The sequence below is a fragment of the Rhinichthys klamathensis genome, unplaced genomic scaffold, assembly GCF_029890125.1.
Source record: "Rhinichthys klamathensis goyatoka isolate OS25496 unplaced genomic scaffold, OSU_Roscu_1.1 h1tg000278l_1, whole genome shotgun sequence".
NCBI lineage: Eukaryota > Metazoa > Chordata > Actinopteri > Cypriniformes > Leuciscidae > Rhinichthys > Rhinichthys klamathensis.
This window is the reverse complement of record NW_026606797.1, coordinates 547592-568478: the sequence shown is the minus strand read 5'-3', so window position 1 is coordinate 568478 and position 20887 is coordinate 547592. Positions and strand designations below refer to the sequence as shown.

Here is a 20887-nt window from a genome sequence, read left to right as displayed (position 1 = left end):
AACTGGTAAATCTTGAATGCTTTGGGACACAGACTTCAGTTTGATCTCTTCTCAAAGATGACACTTGGCAGATTATTGCTGAAGTGACACAAGTTTTAAAAAGTGAACTTAAAGTTACAGAATTTTACGTTTATTGTAATGAAAAACGTGTAAAAATACTATTTTCAATTTTTACTTGAAATATATATTTTCAAAAGCACGTTTTACTCTAGAACTGTGAGTAAATGAAAGCCATAAAGCTAAGCCAGTGGTGTTCCACATGTGAGCTGATCTGCCAGTAGACGAGCGTTCAGTGAGAGTGTGTTCGGCTGCAGTACCAAACGCTTCCACTAGAGGAAACTCCTCACTCAGTTACAATGCGGGGTTGTACCAATCAAGACTTAACCCAGTTTTGATTGGAGGTTCAGGAAAGCACATTCTGGGTCTGAAACATGTGCCTAACCATCCATGGGACTGGAGGACTGGTTTGCACTGAACCAACAGTGCCAGGGAGGAAGGAAAGCTCCGCCATCTTGTTTTCTTAACTGTAGCTATCAGATTGTTTTTTGACTCATTGTATAAAAAATATTTTTCCAAACATAAACGACACGTTTTGCTAAATTTTTTAATTCTTTGAAGTCCTGTTTTAACAATGCTTGTTTCACATACACATTGTTGTTTTTTGGTAATTTTAATTGAAACCTGTTGTACCTGCTGACAAAATACTATTAGTGATGTAATGTGGGTATAATATCTGTGACCCGCCCAATCTAGTCATGCTGATATAAGTGGTTGAGGAAGAGGCAGGGCGTGTGGTTTGGACACACACACACACACACACACACACACACACACTGATGTCCCTGTCCACAGGAGTGATGCTGGATCAGGTCGTGTTGGTAGCAGCCGTCACTGTGCTGGGAATGTTGGAGCAAGGTAATTATGGGCTGGTCAAATCAATGTTGGTCAGTCTGCTCAGAGAAACACTTTATATACAGTATGATGAAAGTGCTTGAGCAACTTTAACTCTTTCAAGTAGGACAAGTGTAAGAATGGACAAATATGTTGCTGAATCATGTGATGGTTGGACTTTAAACTGACTAAAGTAACTCCAATAATCATGTAGGCTTAGGATATTATATTAGATGATTAGCCTTGAAACGAGTAAACACAGAATAAAACAATTAGAGTTACACGTCAAAATAAGGCTTGGAAGTTAGTTTGACAAACTTATTTTATCACATGTTATGTACTTAAACGACATGGGTGAGTATCCATTTATGACAAAAGATGGTATTTTAAAGATTGTTTTGGTGACAGTTGACAAAAATACTGAGACGTTTTTATCAAAATATTGAAAGATTCATTAGTTAATGAAATGACTTGCATGAACTAACGCAAGACATTTGACATTGAAGCTATTTGTTATCTTTCGTTAGTTAAAAAAAATACAGCTGTTCATTGTTTGTTCATGTTAGTTCCGTGCATAACGTTAACACGATTTTAATAAATGATTAGTAGGCTAAATTCTGTTGGGGAAAAACAAAGATTAATAAATTCTAACTAATGTAGGCTACTGGTTAACTAATGAAGCTTATTGTACCTTTTGTATTGAATCTTATTGTAAGATAAAGTGTTACCAAAATATGTTCTATTCTGTTCCGATTACAGAATTATGAACTATCCCTTTAAGATTTGTCAGAACAAAAAAAGATTATCAGATATACATTCACTGAAACGAGTGTTAATATCTTTTTGCTTCTCAGGTGAATGTCTGACAGCTACAGCTTATTTGAATTAAAGACCAAACATCCGGATTAAGAACGGGATATTTTGCCATGTGTGTTAGAAATTTGTTTGCCTTATTAAAGCAATAAGCCCATTAGCCGTGTTTTACACATAGACAGTAAAATAGCCTATTAAATCCCCTCAGCTGTTCTAAATTCACTGTAAAACACGGCTTCAAGGGCCTTATTGCTTTTATAAAACGGTTACTCCATAAGAATATTCATTTTAATATTTAAAATTCATAAAATAAACACCAGCAACAACAAAAATATATAACGTTATAACACATTTATTCCTGCGCCAAGCAATGTAGTTCCAAAGAGGTTGCCAAGCAACAAAGATCACAAACGGCAGTTGCGCAGTAATACGAATGTAATGCGGTCACAGGTGTATGTTTGTTGAGTAATTTTCAACGGCTTCGAACGCGGTTTAACCAATCAGAATCAAGGACGGCGGAACTATCCGTTTTATAATAAGTTAAAATCTGCAAGCCGGTGTTAAGGGATAATGTATTATTATTAATTATACAATTATTATTATATTATTACATTATCCCGCTTATTACACAGCTGCTTCCCACATAAGTAAATAATTAAACACTAAATATTGATCTGAGTTGAAATATTTTATTAGGTCTTTAAACACAAAGCTTCGCGGAGAGAGCAGTTTCAGCGGCGAGTTCAGATTAAACTGTATTAAAATCGTACCCGTTTGTATTTTATAATCCAACAGTGTACAAAACAATAGACACAAAATGGCCGCCGCTGCGTTTACGAAACAAGAGCGAGTCCACGATACTGGATGGCATAATTAAATAACTACACAAACAATGTATTCGACTGAGTTTTAATATTTTATTAGCTCACCAAATGCAAAACTTCCTCAAGGAAAACCTGATCCTAGCGAGCGTATAGCGCTGAGGACTGCAGTGACCCGGATGAGCCTGTGTTTCTGTGTTCAGCGGCTGTTATCTGGGAATAATCACACTGCTGGATGGAGCGATTGACCAATCAGAATCAAGCATTCCACAGAGCCGTGTGTAATAATGGTGCGTTCAAGTCTAAAGATCATATTTACTAGTTGAACGCACGCCACCACAATGTTGTAAATACGAGTGGGAAGCTCTGGATTTTCTGTAAGCCCCGATCTTTACGAGTTGTGAGTGAGAAGCATGGAGGAATACCACAATACTTATTTATCAGTGATTATTGTGTAATTAATTAAGATAAAGTACACCGCCATCTTACGCCAACGAACGTGACTTGAACGCACCATGGTAAACACGCCTTCCCACCTTGTAAATACGAACTTCCAAGGAAGACTTGAACGCACCGTAACATAACACTGGATGGCGCTATTGACCAATCAGAATCAAGCATTCCACAGAGCCGTGTAATAACCATAGACTGTAGGTAATAACATGTTTATTCCCTGTTTCCCTCAGCGTACTTCTCCCTGAAGGTGATCTACGCGCGCCGCAAGTACTCGGTCTCTCCGCCCGCCACCACCGGCCCACCCGAGTTTGAGCGGGTCTTCCGAGCCCAGTGAGTCCCAGAACCGCACTTACACACATGATCGCAATGCTGAGAGGCTTTGTCTCATATGTCTGTCATCATCTTGCTTTTCCAGAGCGAACTGTTCAGAGTATTTCCCCATTTTCATCTTCTCACTGTGGCTGGCTGGAGTTTTCTTCAGTCAAGGTGAGTCTCTCTCAACTGAAAGACCATCATCATCATTAGGTAGACTACTGCCGACTTTCTTCTCAAAGTAGAACATATTCATTAATTATGTTTCCGCCACTGAATAAAAAACGTAATTGCGACTTTTTATCTCACAATTCTGACTTTCTTCTCGTGTGATATAAACTCACAATTCTGACTTTTTTCCAAAAATTGCGAGATATAAAGTCGCAATTCTGAGTTATAAACTCGAGAATTGTTATAGTCAGAATTGGGAGATATAAACTCGGAAATTGTTATAAAGTCAGAATTGGGAGATATGAACTCTCAATAGTGTGTTATAAAGTCAGAATTGGGAGATATGAACTCTCAATAGTGTTATAAAGTCAGAATTGGGAGATATGAACTCTCAATAGTGTGTTATAAAGTCAGAATTGGGAGATATGAACTCACAATAGTGTGTTATAAAGTCAGAATTGGGAGATATGAACTTTCAATAGTGTTATAAAGTCAGAATTGGGAGATATGAACACTCAATAGTGTGTTATAAAGTCAGAATTGGGAGATATGAACTCTCAATAGTGTTATAAAGTCAGAATTGGGAGATATGAACTCACAATAGTGTGTTATAAAGTCAGAATTGGGAGATATGAACTCTCAATAGTGTTATAAAGTCAGAATTGGGAGATATGAACTCTCAATAGTGTGTTATAAAGTCAGAATTGGGAGATATGAACTCTCAATAGTGTGTTATAAAGTCAGAATTGGGAGATATGAACTCTCAATAGTGTTATAAAGTCAGAATTGGGAGATATGAACTCTCAATAGTGTGTTATAAAGTCAGAATTGGGAGATATGAACTCTCAATAGTGCTATAAAGTCAGAATTGGGAGATATGAACTCACAATAGTGTGTTATAAAGTCAGAATTGGGAGATATGAACTCTCAATAGTGTTATAAAGTCAGAATTGGGAGATATGAACTCTCAATAGTGTTATAAAGTCAGAATTGGGAGATATGAACTCACAATAGTGTGTTATAAAGTCAGAATTGGGAGATATGAACTCTCAATAGTGTTATAAAGTCAGAATTGGGAGATATGAACTCTCAATAGTTTGTTATAAAGTCAGAATTGGGAGATATGAACTCACAATAGTGTGTTATAAAGTCAGAATTGGGAGATATGAACTCTCAATAGTGTTATAAAGTCAGAATTGGGAGATATGAACTCTCAATAGTGTTATAAAGTCAGAATTGGGAGATATGAACTCTCAATAGTGTGTTATAAAGTCAGAATGGGAAGATATGAACTCTCAATAGTGTTATAAAGTCAGAATTGGGAGATATGAACTCTCAATAGTGTGTTATAAAGTCAGAATTGGGAGATATGAACTCTCAATAGTGTTATAAAGTCAGAATTGGGAGATATGAACTCTCAATAGTGTTATAAAGTCAGAATTGGGAGATATGAACTCTCAATAGTGTTATAAAGTCAGAATTGGGAGATATGAACACTCAATAGTGTGTTATAAAGTCAGAATTGGGAGATATGAACTCTCAATAGTGTTATAACGTCAGAATTGGGAGATATGAACTCTCAATAGTGTTATAAAGTCAGAATTGGGAGATATGAACTCACAATAGTGTGTTATAAAGTCAGAATTGGGAGATATGAACTCTCAATAGTGTTATAAAGTCAGAATTGGGAGATATGAACTCTCAATAGTGTTATAAAGTCAGAATTTGGAGATATGAACTCACAATAGTGTGTTATAAAGTCAGAATTGGGAGATATGAACTCTCAATAGTGTTATAAAGTCAGAATTGGGAGATATGAACACTCAATAGTGTGTTATAAAGTCAGAATTGGGAGATATGAACTCTCAATAGTGTTATAACGTCAGAATTGGGAGATATGAACACTCAATAGTGTGTTATAAAGTCAGAATTGGGAGATATGAACTCTCAATAGTGTTATAAAGTCAGAATTGGGAGATATGAACTCTCAATAGTGTTATAAAGTCAGAATTGGGAGATATGAACTCTCAATAGTGTTATAAAGTCAGAATTGGGAGATACGAACTCTCAATAGTGTGTTATAAAGTCAGAATTGGGAGATATGAACTCTCAATAGTGTTATAAAGTCAGAATTTGGAGATATGAACTCACAATAGTGTGTTATAAAGTCAGAATTGGGAGATATGAACTCTCAATAGTGTTATAAAGTCAGAATTGGGAGATATGAACACTCAATAGTGTGTTATAAAGTCAGAATTGGGAGATATGAACTCTCAATAGTGTTATAACGTCAGAATTGGGAGATATGAACACTCAATAGTGTGTTATAAAGTCAGAATTGGGAGATATGAACTCTCAATAGTGTTATAAAGTCAGAATTGGGAGATATGAACTCTCAATAGTGTTATAAAGTCAGAATTGGGAGATATGAACTCTCAATAGTGTTATAAAGTCAGAATTGGGAGATACGAACTCTCAATAGTGTGTTATAAAGTCAGAATTGGGAGATATGAACTCTCAATAGTGTGTTATAAAGTCAGAATTGGGAGATATGAACTCTCAATAGTGTTATAAAGTCAGAATTGGGAGATATGAACTCTCAATAGTGTTAAAAAGTCAGAATTGGGAGATATGAACTCTCAATAGTGTGTTATAAAGTCAGAATTGGGAGATACGAACTCTCAATAGTGTGTTATAAAGTCAGAATTGGGAGATATGAACTCACAATAGTGTGTTATAAAGTCAGAATTGGGAGATACGAACTCTCAATAGTGTGTTATAAAGTCAGAATTGGGAGATATGAACTCACAATAGTGTGTTATAAAGTCAGAATTGGGAGATATGAACTCTCAATAGTGTTATAAAGTCAGAATTGGGAGATATGAACTCTCAATAGTGTTATAAAGTCAGAATTGGGAGATACGAACTCTCAATAGTGTGTTATAAAGTCAGAATTGGGAGATATGAACTCTCAATAGTGTGTTATAAAGTCAGAATTGGGAGATATGAACTCTCAATAGTGTTATAAAGTCAGAATTGGGAGATATGAACTCTCAATAGTGTTAAAAAGTCAGAATTGGGAGATATGAACTCTCAATAGTGTGTTATAAAGTCAGAATTGGGAGATACGAACTCTCAATAGTGTGTTATAAAGTCAGAATTGGGAGATATGAACTCTCAATAGTGTGTTATAAAGTCAGAATTGGGAGATATGAACTCTCAATAGTGTTATAAAGTCAGAATTGGGAGATATGAACTCTCAATAGTGTGTTATAAAGTCAGAATTGGGAGATATGAACTCTCAATAGTGTTATAAAGTCAGAATTGGGAGATATGAACTCTCAATAGTGTTATAAAGTCAGAATTGGGAGATATGAACTCTCAATAGTGTGTTATAAAGTCAGAATTGGGAGATATGAACTCTCAATAGTGTTATAAAGTCAGAATTGGGAGATATGAACTCTCAATAGTGTTATAAAGTCAGAATTGGGAGATACGAACTCTCAATAGTGTGTTATAAAGTCAGAATTGGGAGATATGAACTCTCAATAGTGTGTTATAAAGTCAGAATTGGGAGATATGAACTCTCAATAGTGTTATAAAGTCAGAATTGGGAGATATGAACTCTCAATAGTGTTATAAAGTCAGAATTGGGAGATATGAACTCTCAATAGTGTGTTATTTACATTTACATTTAGTCATTTAGCAGACGCTTTTATCCAAAGCGACTTACATCTGAGGACTAACCAAACGAGTCATCGTGAAGAGACAATAGCAACCCAAGAAGTGCTCAAAATACAAAGTTCAAACATTGCTCAGAGTAGCATAAACCAGACAAGTGAGGATTTAAAGGTTTTTTTTTTTTTTTTTTTTTTTTAAGTTTAAGTTCACTTTAAGTTAAGTGCTCACGGAAGAGATGAGTTTTCAGTTGTCTTTTAAATGTTGTCAGGGATTCTGCATTACGGACGAGGGTGGGGAGATCATTCCACCAGCATGGAACCGTGAATGAGAATGTTCTGGAGAGTGATTTTGTGGCTCTTTGTGAAGGTACCACGAGCCGTCGCTCATTGACTGATCGTAGGCTTCTGGTAGGGATGTAGACTCGTAGGAGCGAGTGAAAGTAGGAGGGAGCTGAACCTGTGGTCAATCTGTAAGCAAGTGTCAATGCCTTGAACTTGATGCGAGCAGCGAGTGGTAGCCAGTGCAGAGAGATGAACAGAGGAGTGACGTGGGCCCTTTTGGGCTCGTTGAAGACCAGACGAGCAGCAGCATTCTGGATCATTTGTAGAGGTTTAGTTGCACATGATGGAAGTCCAGCCAGAAGAGCATTGCAGTAATCAAGCCTAGAGATAACCAGGGCCTGGACAAGAAGTTGTGTTGCATGCTCATTTAGGAAAGGCCTGATCTTCCTGATGTTGTGCAGTGCAAACCTGCATGATCGAGCTGTCTTTGTAATGTGGTCTGTGAAGGTCAGCTGGTCATCAAAGATTACACCAAGATTTCTGACCGACTTTGATGGGGTGATTGAGGAAGAATCTAGCTGGATAGTGAAGTCGTGCTGTGGAGACAGATTAGCAGGGAGGATGAGAAGCTCAGTTTTTGTCAGGTTGAGCTGCAGGTGATGTTCCTTCATCCATGCCGAGATGTCCGCCAGACAGCTTGAGATCCGTACAGCTACTGTGGGATCATCTGGTTGAAATGAGAGGTAGAGCTGGGTGTCATCAGCATAGCAATGGTAAGAGAAACCATGTGCCTGTATGATGGGTCCCAGTGATGTGGTGTAAATGGAGAAGAGGAGCGGTCCATAAAGTCAGAATTGGGAGATATGAACTCTCAATAGTGTTATAAAGTCAGAATTGGGAGATATGAACTCTCAATAGTGTTATAAAGTCAGAATTGGGAGATATGAACTCTCAATAGTGTTATAAAGTCAGAATTGGGAGATATGAACTCTCAATAGTGTGTTATAAAGTCAGAATTGGGAGATATGAACTCTCAATAGTGTTATAAAGTCAGAATTGGGAGATATGAACTCTCAATAGTGTGTTATAAAGTCAGAATTGGGAGATATGAACTCTCAATAGTGTGTTATAAAGTCAGAATTGGGAGATATGAACTCTGAATAGTGTTATAAAGTCAGAATTGGGAGATATGAACTCTCAATAGTGTTATAAAGTCAGAATTGGGAGATATGAACTCTCAATAGTGTTATAAAGTCAGAATTGGGAGATATGAACTCTCAATAGTGTTATAAAGTCAGAATTGGGAGATATGAACTCTCAATAGTGTGTTATAAAGTCAGAATTGGGAGATATGAACTCTCAATAGTGTGTTATAAAGTCAGAATTGGGAGATATGAACTCTCAATAGTGTGTTATAAAGTCAGATTTGGGAGATATGAACTCTCAATAGTGTTATAAAGTTAGAATTGGGAGATATGAACTCTCAATAGTGTTATAAAGTCAGAATTGGGAGATATGAACTCTCAATAGTGTTATAAAGTCAGAATTGGGAGATATGAACTCTCAATAGTGTTATAAAGTCAGAATTGGGAGATATGAACTCTCAATAGTGTTATAAAGTCAGAATTGGGAGATATGAACTCTCAATAGTGTGTTATAAAGTCAGAATTGGGAGATATGAACTCTCAATAGTGTTATAAAGTCAGAATTGGGAGATATGAACTCTCAATAGTGTTATAAAGTCAGAATTGGGAGATATGAACTCTCAATAGTGTTATAAAGTCAGAATTGGGAGATATGAACTCTCAATAGTGTGTTATAAAGTCAGAATTGGGAGATATGAACTCTCAATAGTGTTATAAAGTCAGAATTGGGAGATATGAACTCTCAATAGTGTGTTATAAAGTCAGAATTGGGAGATATGAACTCTCAATAGTGTGTTATAAAGTCAGAATTGGGAGATATGAACTCTCAATAGTGTGTTATAAAGTCAGATTTGGGAGATATGAACTCTCAATAGTGTTATAAAGTTAGAATTGGGAGATATGAACTCTCAATAGTGTGTTATAAAGTCAGAATTGGGAGATATGAACTCTCAATAGTGTGTTATAAAGTCAGATTTGGGAGATATGAACTCTCAATAGTGTTATAAAGTTAGAATTGGGAGATATGAACTCTCAATAGTGTTATAAAGTCAGAATTGGGAGATATGAACTCTCAATAGTGTTATAAAGTCAGAATTGGGAGAAATAAACTCGGAAATTGTTATAATGTCAGAATTGTGAGACATAAACTCTGAAATTTTTATAAAGTCATAATATAGTTATTACAAGTTATAAAGTCAGAATTGCAAGTCAGAATGACTTCTTTAAACTCGTAATTGTGAGATATAAAGACTCTATATCTCACAATTCTGAGAAAAGTCATAAAATAATGATAACAATTATTTCACATAATTTCTTGGCTCATTTGGGAACATTTTATTGATTTATTAATAATTTCCCCGACCCCAAAATATTTTTTTTTTGTCACAACAATGGTACATAATCATGGAGGAATAAGCCTCATACAATGCTCAGAGAGCAATACAATAATCACAAACCTTTTTAAAACATGTCAAGAAATCATTAAGTAAAATGGGAAAAACACTTGAAACACATTGATATATTTGATTTGATCCAGGCACAGGTGTGTATCATGTAGTGTGTCATGTCATATCATGCACTTCATGTAATGAGATTTCACTTCTTCAGCTCTTCTCTGCTGGGAAACAGAGGTGTACGTTACACTTTTTAAACATCACTTTGGGTGTTTTCTGAACATGCACAATAAAAAAAAAAAATAAAACCTGCCAAAAGGCTTCTCTACACCTTCACACACACACACACACACATATTTTTTATGTACAGTTCATGTCATTTTAAATAAGATTACTAAAGCAAATAATCCTGCCTTCTTCTCACACCATGTGCTCCTGTGACCATGTGTCAGAAAAGGAAATCGCACCTTCAAATGGTGCATGATAGTGACTCCCAAACCTTATCGGACTGTTCTTTGATACTTTTTCAACCATTCTAATTGGTTGCAATCATTTTAAAAAACATGTACTGAACATAGGCTTAATAATGGATTCATAATTAACCCTGTCCTGTAGAGGGTTAAACTCGCATTTGCTAAAAACAAGTCAAAATTACAAGTTTATATCTCGCAATTCTCAGGGATAAAAGGTCAGAATTGTGAGATAAAAAGTCGCAATTATCTTTTAAATTGTTTTATCCCATGGCGGAAACAAGCTTCCATAATTAATCATGATAAAATGCAGCTGTAATATTTCGTGGTATTAATAAGACTACAGCAAATACAGTTGCAATCGAGATTATTCAACCCCCATTGCAAAACAGATGTATTGGCACATTTACAGACTCTCAGCTGTTTCCAGTGAACAAATCAAACTAAAGTAATTGAAATGGCTCAACACAACAAATGTTTCATGTGAAAGAGCTTCTGAAAAAGCAACCTAAGCTAGTTATGCCTGCATGTTTTCGTGGATTATTATTGCATTCGACAGAAACACACCGCCCTGAAAATGTCTTGATTTATTTACAGTAACAGAGAGCATCTAATGTTCATTTGAAAGAGTGAAAATGCCTAGATGTTTGGTCAGACTGGTCAGTTTTGACATGTTTAGAGGGTTTTTGGGGAACTTGACGGATGGTAAGTCTAGCAAACCACCTTAGGCTGGTCTAGAAAGAGGAACTGTACCTTGTTCCTGTGGTCAACTATATTAGGTCTATCTAGATTAAACAGCTCTCACATCTGACATTGACTTCCACCATAATCTGACATCAAACACCTCAGATTTGCATGTAAACAAAACAAACCTTGAAAATGTTTTATGCAAAACAGTGCAGTCCTGTTGTTTTGTTGTGCTCTTCAAAAAACTCCTCCGTTCAGATCTAAACGAATGAAACAGGCCTGAAATAAGCTGGTGATCAATGTTAGGTTAAATCAAGCATCACAGTTACTATTACACTCTCTGTGGTGAAAATCCAGCGTTTAATGTTGTTTATGTGTCTATGTGGTGTTTTTAATACGCTCTAAGACACACCATGTGTAAGTTCATAAGTCGACAGCATTGCTGAGTATTTTCTGCTTAAAACTGCAGTGAACCAAAGACAGTCTCAAAAACAGGGTTTGAAATCGCTGGTGTTTCCGACGTCACAAACGTCTCCATTCTCCCTGAAGCACCTGCTGCCGTGAGAGCTCGTCGGCTGCACGGTTGAGCAGGCCCGGAATATGAACCGCACGAAGTGACCTCAGATGCTTCTGACTCCATAGGAGGAGATGGCGGGCGAGTTGTGACATGCAGCGGGACTTGTACCCAAGACTTTATACTGATATGCCCGCCCCTCAGAAGCAAAGCGAAGAAACAGTCTGTGTCGAGGGAGAATCGAGACATGAAAGTACTCAGGTCAGTACTCATTCAGGTCAATCGCTGAAAACCAATCTTGGGGAAGGATACACTTGAAAATGCGTTTCTGCTTAAGCAACTTGAACAATAGCCTGTGAATGGACCGGTTCAGGACACGCAGGTCCAAGATTGGTCGTAACCCACCGCCTTTCTTGGGTACAATGAAGTACGGGCTGTAGAAGCCGGTCTTCATATCGGCTGGAGGGCCCGGCTCGATCGCGTCCTTCGCCAGTAGGACAGCGATCTCTGCCCTGAGCACAGGGGCATTGTCCGCCAGAACACGGGTGAAATGAATGCTGGGGGGCGCCGGGCGAACTGAATTGCATAGCCGGATGAGTCAGCGAGACGGGCTGGGAAGCGCTAGCCAGGCTCCCAGACACTGTGCAAGCAGGATCAACGGCACCACAGACGTACCCACGGTGGGGCAGCGTGGAATTCAGGGAATCGACTCGGACGGCATAGTGGCCCGGTGTGGGTCTGAGAGTATGGTGGAACACGTACCTGCTTCTGTCGAGGGACAGAGTGAGTGTGTGGAGGCCTTTTGGGTGCATCCAGAACACTGCCACTGGTGCTCTCTGGCGATAGAAGAGGGGCCTTAGGGTGACAAGGCATAGCGTCATACACCGCCAAGCGTGCCCTCTTGGCACCCAGAAGTTTCAGAAACTTATTTTTTATTGAAATTGTGGGTACCACTGGACAGTGGCGGAACAAAAAGAAAAGGAAACAAAATATTCTCCACCTGGCCCTCCTCCGGGGGAAGGAGCAGACGGAGGGTCTGCGGCCCGCGAACGGGTAGAGGCAGCAGCAGTCCGCTGGGCCAGGATGTGCCGGATGGCCTCCGTCTGCTTCTGGGCAGCCGAGAACTGTTGGGCGAAGCTCTCGACTGCATCGCCGAATAACCCAACCTGGGAGAGGGGGGAGTCCAGGAAACGATATTTATCGGTCTCCCTCATGTCCACCAGGTTGAGCCAGAGGTGGCGCTCCTGGTCCACCAAGGTGGACATCGCCTCACCAACTGAACGTGCAGTTTCCTTCGTCGCCCGGAGGGGGAGGTCGGTTGCCGCATGGAGCTCCCGGAGGAGCTCTGGATTAGAACCACCCTCATGCATGTCCATGAGCGCCTTGGCCTGGTGGACCTGCAGGAGCGCCATGGCATAGAGGGTGGAAGGAGCCTGTCCATAGGCTCTGTAAACCTTCGTCGTTAGACCAGACGTAAACTTACAGGCTCTGGACGGGAGGCGTGGATTACCCCGCCAAGAGGAAGCGGACGCCGGACACAGTTGCATTGCGACAGCACGCTCCACTGGCGGGATATCCACATACCCCTTAGCTGCTCTGCCATCGGGGGTGATCCCAATTACGTTGAACGTGACCGACTGAAAGGGAACCACTGCTCTAGGGAACCCCTCCCAAGGCACAGAGGACATGCTGGTGAGTCATTCCTACCCCAGATTTGGAGATTTGCCGGGCTAGGAAGGACATCATAGACTGCTCTGACCAAGAACTTGATCCGCTGTGGATCTGCTTGCCAGATCTCGGTCCAAGAGATGATCTTCTCCAGCGCACCCTCCCACCTCTGCTGCCGCATGCCCACCAGCAGGTCCTTTCCTCTTCAGCGCCTGCCCACACCTCCTCCAGGACTAGCTGGCGTCGGTCCCTACCATGGGCCTCATATTTTCATAATGTCTTGTGCCGTTAAACATGGCATCACGTGGATGAATATGCATGCATATGCAAATGAAATGCAGATGAGGATATACATAGTAAAACGAGGCGTGGAAAGCTCATATATGGTAAGTTTGGGATGGAGACGCATACGCGCACAATCTTCCACTGACTGGGATTTATAGCGGGATTTAGCGCTGGTACTGGCACACGCACAGGTTCATAAGTCAGAATATTTTTTGCCGTGCACCATTTTTGCCTTCCGGGCACACGTACACTTTTAGTAAGAATCCTACGCACAGTTTTATAAATGAGACCCCAGATCACTGAAATATTATTTGAGGAACCAAAAATGGTTGTACTATGTGATATGAACAAACCCATCATTTTCTCTCTCTCTCTCTAGCATTGGCAGCGCTCTTCGGGATCCTGTACCTGTATGGCCGGTATCTGTACTTCCATGGCTATGCGGAGTCGGCTCAGGGCAGGTAAAGCACTGTGTGTGGTCAGTAATGTTGATGTTGGTGTGTGTGGTCAGTAATGTTGGTGTGTGTGTGTGGTCATTAATGTTGGTGTGTGTGTGTGTGTGTGTGTGTGTGCTCACCTGTCTCTGTCCTCTGTTAGGCTGGAGCCGCTGTACTTCAGTGCTAAGATGCTGTGGGCTCTGATCGCTCAGTCCGGGCTGGGTCACTTGGGTGTCGTCTGATGTGTGTGTGTGTGTGTGTGTGTGCGCGCTCACCTGTCTCTGTCCTCTGTTAGGCTGGAGCCGCTGTACTTCAGTGCTAAGATGCTGTGGGCTCTGATCGCTCAGTCCGGGCTGGGTGTCGTCTGATGTGTGTGTGTGTGTGTGTGTGTGTGTGTGTGTGTGTGTGTGTGTGTGTGTGTGTGTGTGTGTGTGTGTGTGTGTGTGTGTGTGCGTGCTCACCTGTCTCTGTCCTCTGTTAGGCTGGAGCCGCTGTACTTCAGTGCTAAGATGCTGTGGGCTCTGATCGCTCAGTCCGGGCTGGGTGTCGTCTGATGTGTGTGTGTGTGTGTGTGTGTGTGTGTGTGTGTGTGTGTGTGTGTGTGTGTGTGTGTGCGTGCTCACCTGTCTCTGTCCTCTGTTAGGCTGGAGCCGCTGTACTTCAGTGCTAAGATGCTGTGGGCTCTGATCGCTCAGTCCGGGCTGGGTGTCGTCTGATGTGTGTGTGTGTGTGTGTGTGTGTGTGTGCGCGCTCACCTGTCTCTGTCCTCTGTTAGGCTGGAGCCGCTGTACTTCAGTGCTAAGATGCTGTGGGCTCTGATCGCTCAGTCCGGGCTGGGTGTCGTCTGCTCCCTCACACACGCCTATCTGGGACTGGACCTGATGCACTCCTTCACTCATCTACTGGGCCTGACTGAACACACATGAACAACAAGCAGCAATATAAAACATTTATATATCAAATATAGGATGTTAATTAGTGTTTTTTTTCTACTGAGAATGTCCAATAGTGGAAGTATACATCTCACAGGAGAATTATGTTTTGTTTTTGTATCCTAAATACATTTAAATATTTATTTTGTGTAATTTTACACAAATTACAACTTGACCAGAATTGGCCCACAATAAAAATATTCGGCTTCCAAGTGATATTTGGTAATATTTAGTATGTTTTCTTCATACATCACTTCTCATATTTACTCTCAAGCTATTCACTGAAATAATAGATAGATAGATAGATAGATAGATAGATAGATAGATAGATAGATAGATAGATAGATAGATAGATAGATAGATAGATAGATAGATAGATTAGAAATAATATATAGACAGAGATAGATAGATAGACAGAGATAGATAGACAGAGAGATGGATAGATAGAGAGATAGAGAGATGGATAGATAGATAGATAGATAGATAGATAGATAGATAGATAGATAGATAGATAGATAGATAGATAGATAGATAGATAGATAGATAGATAGATAGATAGATTAGAAATAATAGATTGATGGATTGATAGACAGATAGATGGATGGATGTTAAATGCATGATATAAAAAGTTTAAATCTGTTACTACAAAATATGTCAAGATTCAACTTTTTTCCATAATCATTTAATCTCAGTATATTTTGATAAATATGTTTTCTTTGTGTTTATGTTTAAAGGCATGTATTTCTAATCTGTTAGCATTTGTAAACTGTAAAAACTAGAATGTTGTTTGACAGACTTCACACAAAAATCTCTAAATCCTTTAGTGTTTGACTGAACTGTTCTGCATCTGTGGACAGTGTTTCGCATGTTTGACCACTAGGAGGCGCTACAGCTGAGTAGATCAGTGTCTGTCAGTAAAGACTAGATCAATGTGAAGTCTTTATTCCCTGCTGCTAGTGTTGGATGAAATACCATAAAGCAGAGACACTGGAGGCCGTGCTGTGTTGATGGACATCTGCCAACATATAGAAACCCTTGAATGAGGCTTTGCTTCTGTACATCAGGATCACTAAAACTACCATTCCTGGTGGGGAAAGATTGTGTTAAAGATTATAGGACCAGTTTTAAATAAGCTTTGTTATTTCACAATCTGATTTTCTCCCTTTAAAAAAAAAAAAAGCATGAATTAATAAATAATTTTATAAAGAGTAATGCTATTTATTAAAAAAGTTCTCTCATTTTCCTTTTAAATTAAGCTGAAGTGTACGCTGTGTGACAAATGCTAACCAGCTGCGCATTTGGACCAGACCTGCATGAAATGAAAGGTTAATCGAAATTAGTCTTGGAAAACACATTTATTAGCTATTGTCTTTGTTTCGTGACACAATAAACATGTTAAGAAAAAGAAACACACAAATGCACAGACACCATGAGCACATTACTGGATGTCTGACTATTGCCTGGCTATCTTTGTCTTCTAAACTACTTTTAACTCTCGTATTTTGTATAATTTTGGCAAAACTTTCATGTCCCCCAGAACATTTTGTTGTGTGAACATCTGCACATAAAATATAGAGCCTCTGCTTTTAAACATTTTATTCTAGCTCTATGTATTCTTTTTTTTATCAACACTTTAATGTGGGTAAGTTTCATGAAAAATCAACATTTTGAGCAAAAAGCTGAGAAAATCGCATTTCCTCAAAGACTACGTCTAGATCGGATTCAGTTCGATGATCAAAACACAGATGAAGTAGATCGAGTCCATCAACCCCCTTAAAGCTTCATTCGTTTCCTTTATCAGTATCAAGGTAAACAGTCGCTCTCAGGAATCATACCGTAGCACTGATAAGGTAGGTATTGTAGCGAACGGAGACAATGATAGGACCTCAAGGGAACAAACAAAGTCCCTGAACCGTCTCGGTTGCCCTTCTTGTGTAACTGAAGCCGGGCTATATGATGCATCTCAAGAGGCTTTCTCTTGAAGAAGAACTTTCAACAACTATATATGAATGTGAGGTTTGCAGCTCAAGAACTGGTGTGGCTGCATGTGGGTCTGCCAGAGGACTGGAAGTGCTCGACTGGGGTCCTGGTCCACCCTCCGGGGTAGGTACGACTGTAGAGGAGGCCGGTGCTGGTGCTTCCTCTATAAGGTGCCAATCTGTCCCGCTGCACGGCCACCTTCCTACTCTTCGAGGCAACTGACCTCGGTAAACAACTTCTCCGATTCTCTCCAGAACACTGCACATGGGGTCAAGTTTAGGGCGCCTGCCCTTCTTTCTCTGAGGGCTGTACACCCACACCAGCTCTCCCGCTGTGAAATGCCACCCATTTGCCTTCAGGTCATAATTTCGCGGGTCCCCGCTTTTAACAACTGCTTCCTTGCAAAATGATGAGCGGCTTCCAATGAGTCCTGAAGCTTCCTAGCATACTCAGGGCCCGGGGGCAAAGCAGGCGCATCAGGTGGCCTCCCGAAAGACATTTCCACAGGTGTTCTGATCTCCAGCCCCAACATCGAAAGGGCGGGTGTGCAAGAGGCTGAGTCTTGCACAGCGGATCGGCACGCCATTAGGATAAATGGCAAGTGCGTATCTCAATCTCGCTGATGCTTGGCAGACACAATGGCCAGCTGTTCTGCCAGTGTCCTGTTAAACCTCTCAACGAGACCATCACTTTGGGGATGCAAAGGGGTGGTCCTTGTTTTGGGAATCCCTAATTTTCCACACATCACAGAGAAGACACGCGACTCAAAATCACGGCCTTGGTCGCTGTGTATGGATTCTGCAACCCCGAACCGGCTAAACATGCCATCCACCAACGCGTTCACCACTGTCTCGGCTTCTTGGTCAGGCAGTGCATAAGCTTCTGGCCATATAGTGAAATATTCCATAGCCATCAGCACAAACCTGTTACCCCTCTCCGAACATGGAAAAGGACCCATTACATCTACCCCCAGTCTCTCCATTGGGCCTCCTACGGGGAACTGTTGCAGGGGAGCGAGGGACTGGACAGACGGGCCCTTGTGGGCAGTGCAACCATTTCAAAGGTCGCTGCTGTGTTTGGACCCACTGGATTACTGGCTGCAGGTCCGCATCTTCCTCTTGCAGCCGCCTCCAGTACTCCCAGTGTCCCCACCGTCAAACTTATCACCATGCTTACAAACCATAGAAGCCCCACTGGCATCCAGGTCCTCCAGCTCTTTTTCCCTGGCTTCTCTTTTGTCACAGTAACGACACCCGTCGGCAAAGCATGGCCAACGAGAAAGAGCGTCTGCGTTTGTATGGCCTGACCCTGGATGGTGTACTACTCTCATGTTGTATGCCTAAAGTTCCTCAATCCAGCGTGCCAGCTGTCCCTCTGGCTCTTTGAATGACATTAGCCATTGGAGAGCTGAATGATCAGAGCGTACAGTGAAAGGTAGCCCGCACAGGTAATGCTCAAAGTGTCGGACTGCAAAAAGCACCGCAACAAGTTCCCGTCTGGTGAAACAGTATCTGTGTTCGGCCTTGTTGAACGCTTTGCTGTAGTAGGCAACAACTCGTTTACCCCCAAACCCCGCCTGATAGAGAACCGCCCCCATACCCACATTATTGGTGTCCGTGTCCAGAATGAAGGACAGTGCCAGGTCAGGGGGGACCAATACAGGGGCTGTGACCAGAGTCTCTTTCAGGGCAGCAAAAGCCCTGGAAAAACCATGCACAAACCTCCTGTAATATAAAAAAATTTGCGCTGCTGTGAGGTTGTAGGAGTGGGCCAGTTGCTTACCACCTGCACCTTCTCTTCTATCGTGCCAATCCCCTTGCCCCCAGCTTGTGCCCGAAATGTCACCTCCCTCCTAAACAAATGACATTTATCCGGGTGCAGCTTCAAGCCAGACTCGCTTATGCGAACCAGCACACGCCTTAGAGCCTCCATGAGGTCTGAAATGATCTGCCATGGACCAGGATGTCATCCAGGTACACCAGACACTCTGACCGCGGAATACCCCATAACACCCTGTCCATCAACCTGGCAAAAGTGGCTGGTGCATTGCAGAAGCCAAAGCAGAGCACCCTGAACTGCCATAGCCCCCTGCTCGTACAGAAAAACAGTTTTCGGTCTGGCATCAGGAGCAAGTGGTACCTGCCAATAACCAGTGCGCAGGTCCAGTGAAGTGAACTATGACGACCCAGTTACAAGGTCCAGTGACTAATCCAAACGAGGGATGGGGTAATTCTGTCAATGGTAGGGAAAGAGTTAAAAATCAAATGGAGTAACATAGTTTCAGAATTGAAACTAGTTAAAAAGAAAAGAAAAAAACTCAATGGGAAAGTCAGCAAATGCATGTGCTGCTAAAACTAGGAGTGCATTCACGAGCTTCAGCCAGACTGATGTTAAAACGTTCAGTAAAGCTGGAGATGGAGGTAATGGTGAACATGTGTCTGTTTACAAGAGGAACTGAAGGAATTAATCGAGGCTTTCATGTTGCATGAAAGAGAGCACTGCACATCTGTGGGACTGTGCCACTGACTCTAGTGTAATGATGAATTGTGTCCACTGGTCACATGGGTCAGCTGACGATAGCAGACACCCCCCTCAGATCAAGATCAACGTGATTAGGGATTTTAATAATAAAATATGCCATTTAGAAATGACATTTGCCAAGTCCATTGTCTTCCTAATGTAAATACTAAAGGGTTAGTTCACCCAAAAAAGAAAACTCTGTCAGTAATTACTCTCCCTCATGTTGTTCCAACCCCGTAACACCGTGTCCTAACCAGACGTGATGCGATAAGATTCCAGCGACATACTTTGTCTGTCCACACTACTAGACGCGACTGCGAGATACGTCGACATCAATCAAAACCCACAGCCAATCAGAACAGCGTGTGGGCGGAGTCTCGCGGCGAGTGCACGGCACCAGAGAGTAATCTTGACGGCACTCGCGAGAAAATGGATAAGTACATAATCAAATTCACAAATATTACACCATTTAAACATTATTAAAAACACATAGGCTACTGAGTTACTAAAACAGTCTTTGTCGAAGAATACACTTGTTTGTTCACAGTTTGAACGTTCTTGTTCCATTTGTTTAATTTCAAGATCTGAGGTGAATTATCCATTGTTGCTTTTACAGCTGCAAAGCTGGAGAACTAACTAAAGGATTTTCAAAGTCACATTACACGCTTTTAACATTCAATAAAGCACATAAACAGTACATGAGATTATCATTGCCACACTTTATGTTTGTTGTACCAGCGCAACGTCGCAGAAAAATAGAAACATTTGTAAAATAGAAACATCGTCGCGGCTGGTTAGGACAAACACTCTGATTAACATGGAAAAGAAACGTTTTATCGCGCGTCGCGGCGTCGCATGTAACGTTAGTTAGGACACGGTGTAATGGTGTGTTCACACCGAACGCGAATAGAGCGTCAAATACGCGTCTATCGCGTTTAGTTAGACGCTTGAACATTCGCTCGAGTTCAAATTTTTCAACTTGCGCGGAAGACATTCGCGGCAAACGCGTCGCCCAATTCGCGTCATTCGCAACGCCCGGCGCGAATGATGCGTCTATTCGCGTCTTTGCATTGACTTTGTATGTAATCTACTCGCGCAAATAATTAAATTCGCGTTCGGTGTGAACACACCATAAGACTTTCGTTCATCTTCAGAACACAAATTAAGATATTTTGGATGAAATCTGAAAGCTATAGCTGTCTCACTCCTTCATAGGCTTCTAGGCAATTTCATTCTGCCAGCCCAGAAAAATTAGTAAAGACATTGTTAAAATAGTCCAAGTGACTACAGTGGCTCAACCTTAAGTGTATCAAGCGACGAGAATACTTTTTGCGCGCAAAAAAACAACAACTTTAACAACAAAAACAACTTTATTCAACTATTAATGTTCTTCTGTGTGGGCCTCTGACGTGAGTTCACGAGAGCGCCA

At 41.0% G+C, this 20887-nt stretch overlaps 1 protein-coding gene across 1 annotated transcript; it reads left to right on the top strand.

Moving 5' to 3' along the window:
* The first annotated feature begins 814 nt into the window (after positions 1–814).
* ltc4s (leukotriene C4 synthase) lies at positions 815–15174 on the top strand. The gene is made up of 5 exons (XM_056268941.1): positions 815–915; positions 3212–3311; positions 3397–3467; positions 13969–14050; positions 14802–15174. Exons 1-5 carry the CDS (start codon positions 837–839, stop codon positions 14950–14952), a joined length of 483 nt encoding a protein of 160 aa, XP_056124916.1. The 5' UTR covers positions 815–836; the 3' UTR covers positions 14953–15174.
* Positions 15175–20887: the final 5713 nt, after the last annotated feature.

Coding starts and splice junctions, on each gene's coding strand:
- ltc4s (XM_056268941.1), top strand. CDS start 837: ATGTCCCTGTCCACAGGAGTGATGCTGGATCAGGTCGTGTTGGTAGCA. Junction 3,468..13,968: donor TGGAGTTTTCTTCAGTCAAG/GTGAGTCTCTCT, acceptor CTCTCTCTCTAG/CATTGGCAGCGCTCTTCGGG. Junction 14,051..14,801: donor GCGGAGTCGGCTCAGGGCAG/GTAAAGCACTGT, acceptor GTCCTCTGTTAG/GCTGGAGCCGCTGTACTTCA.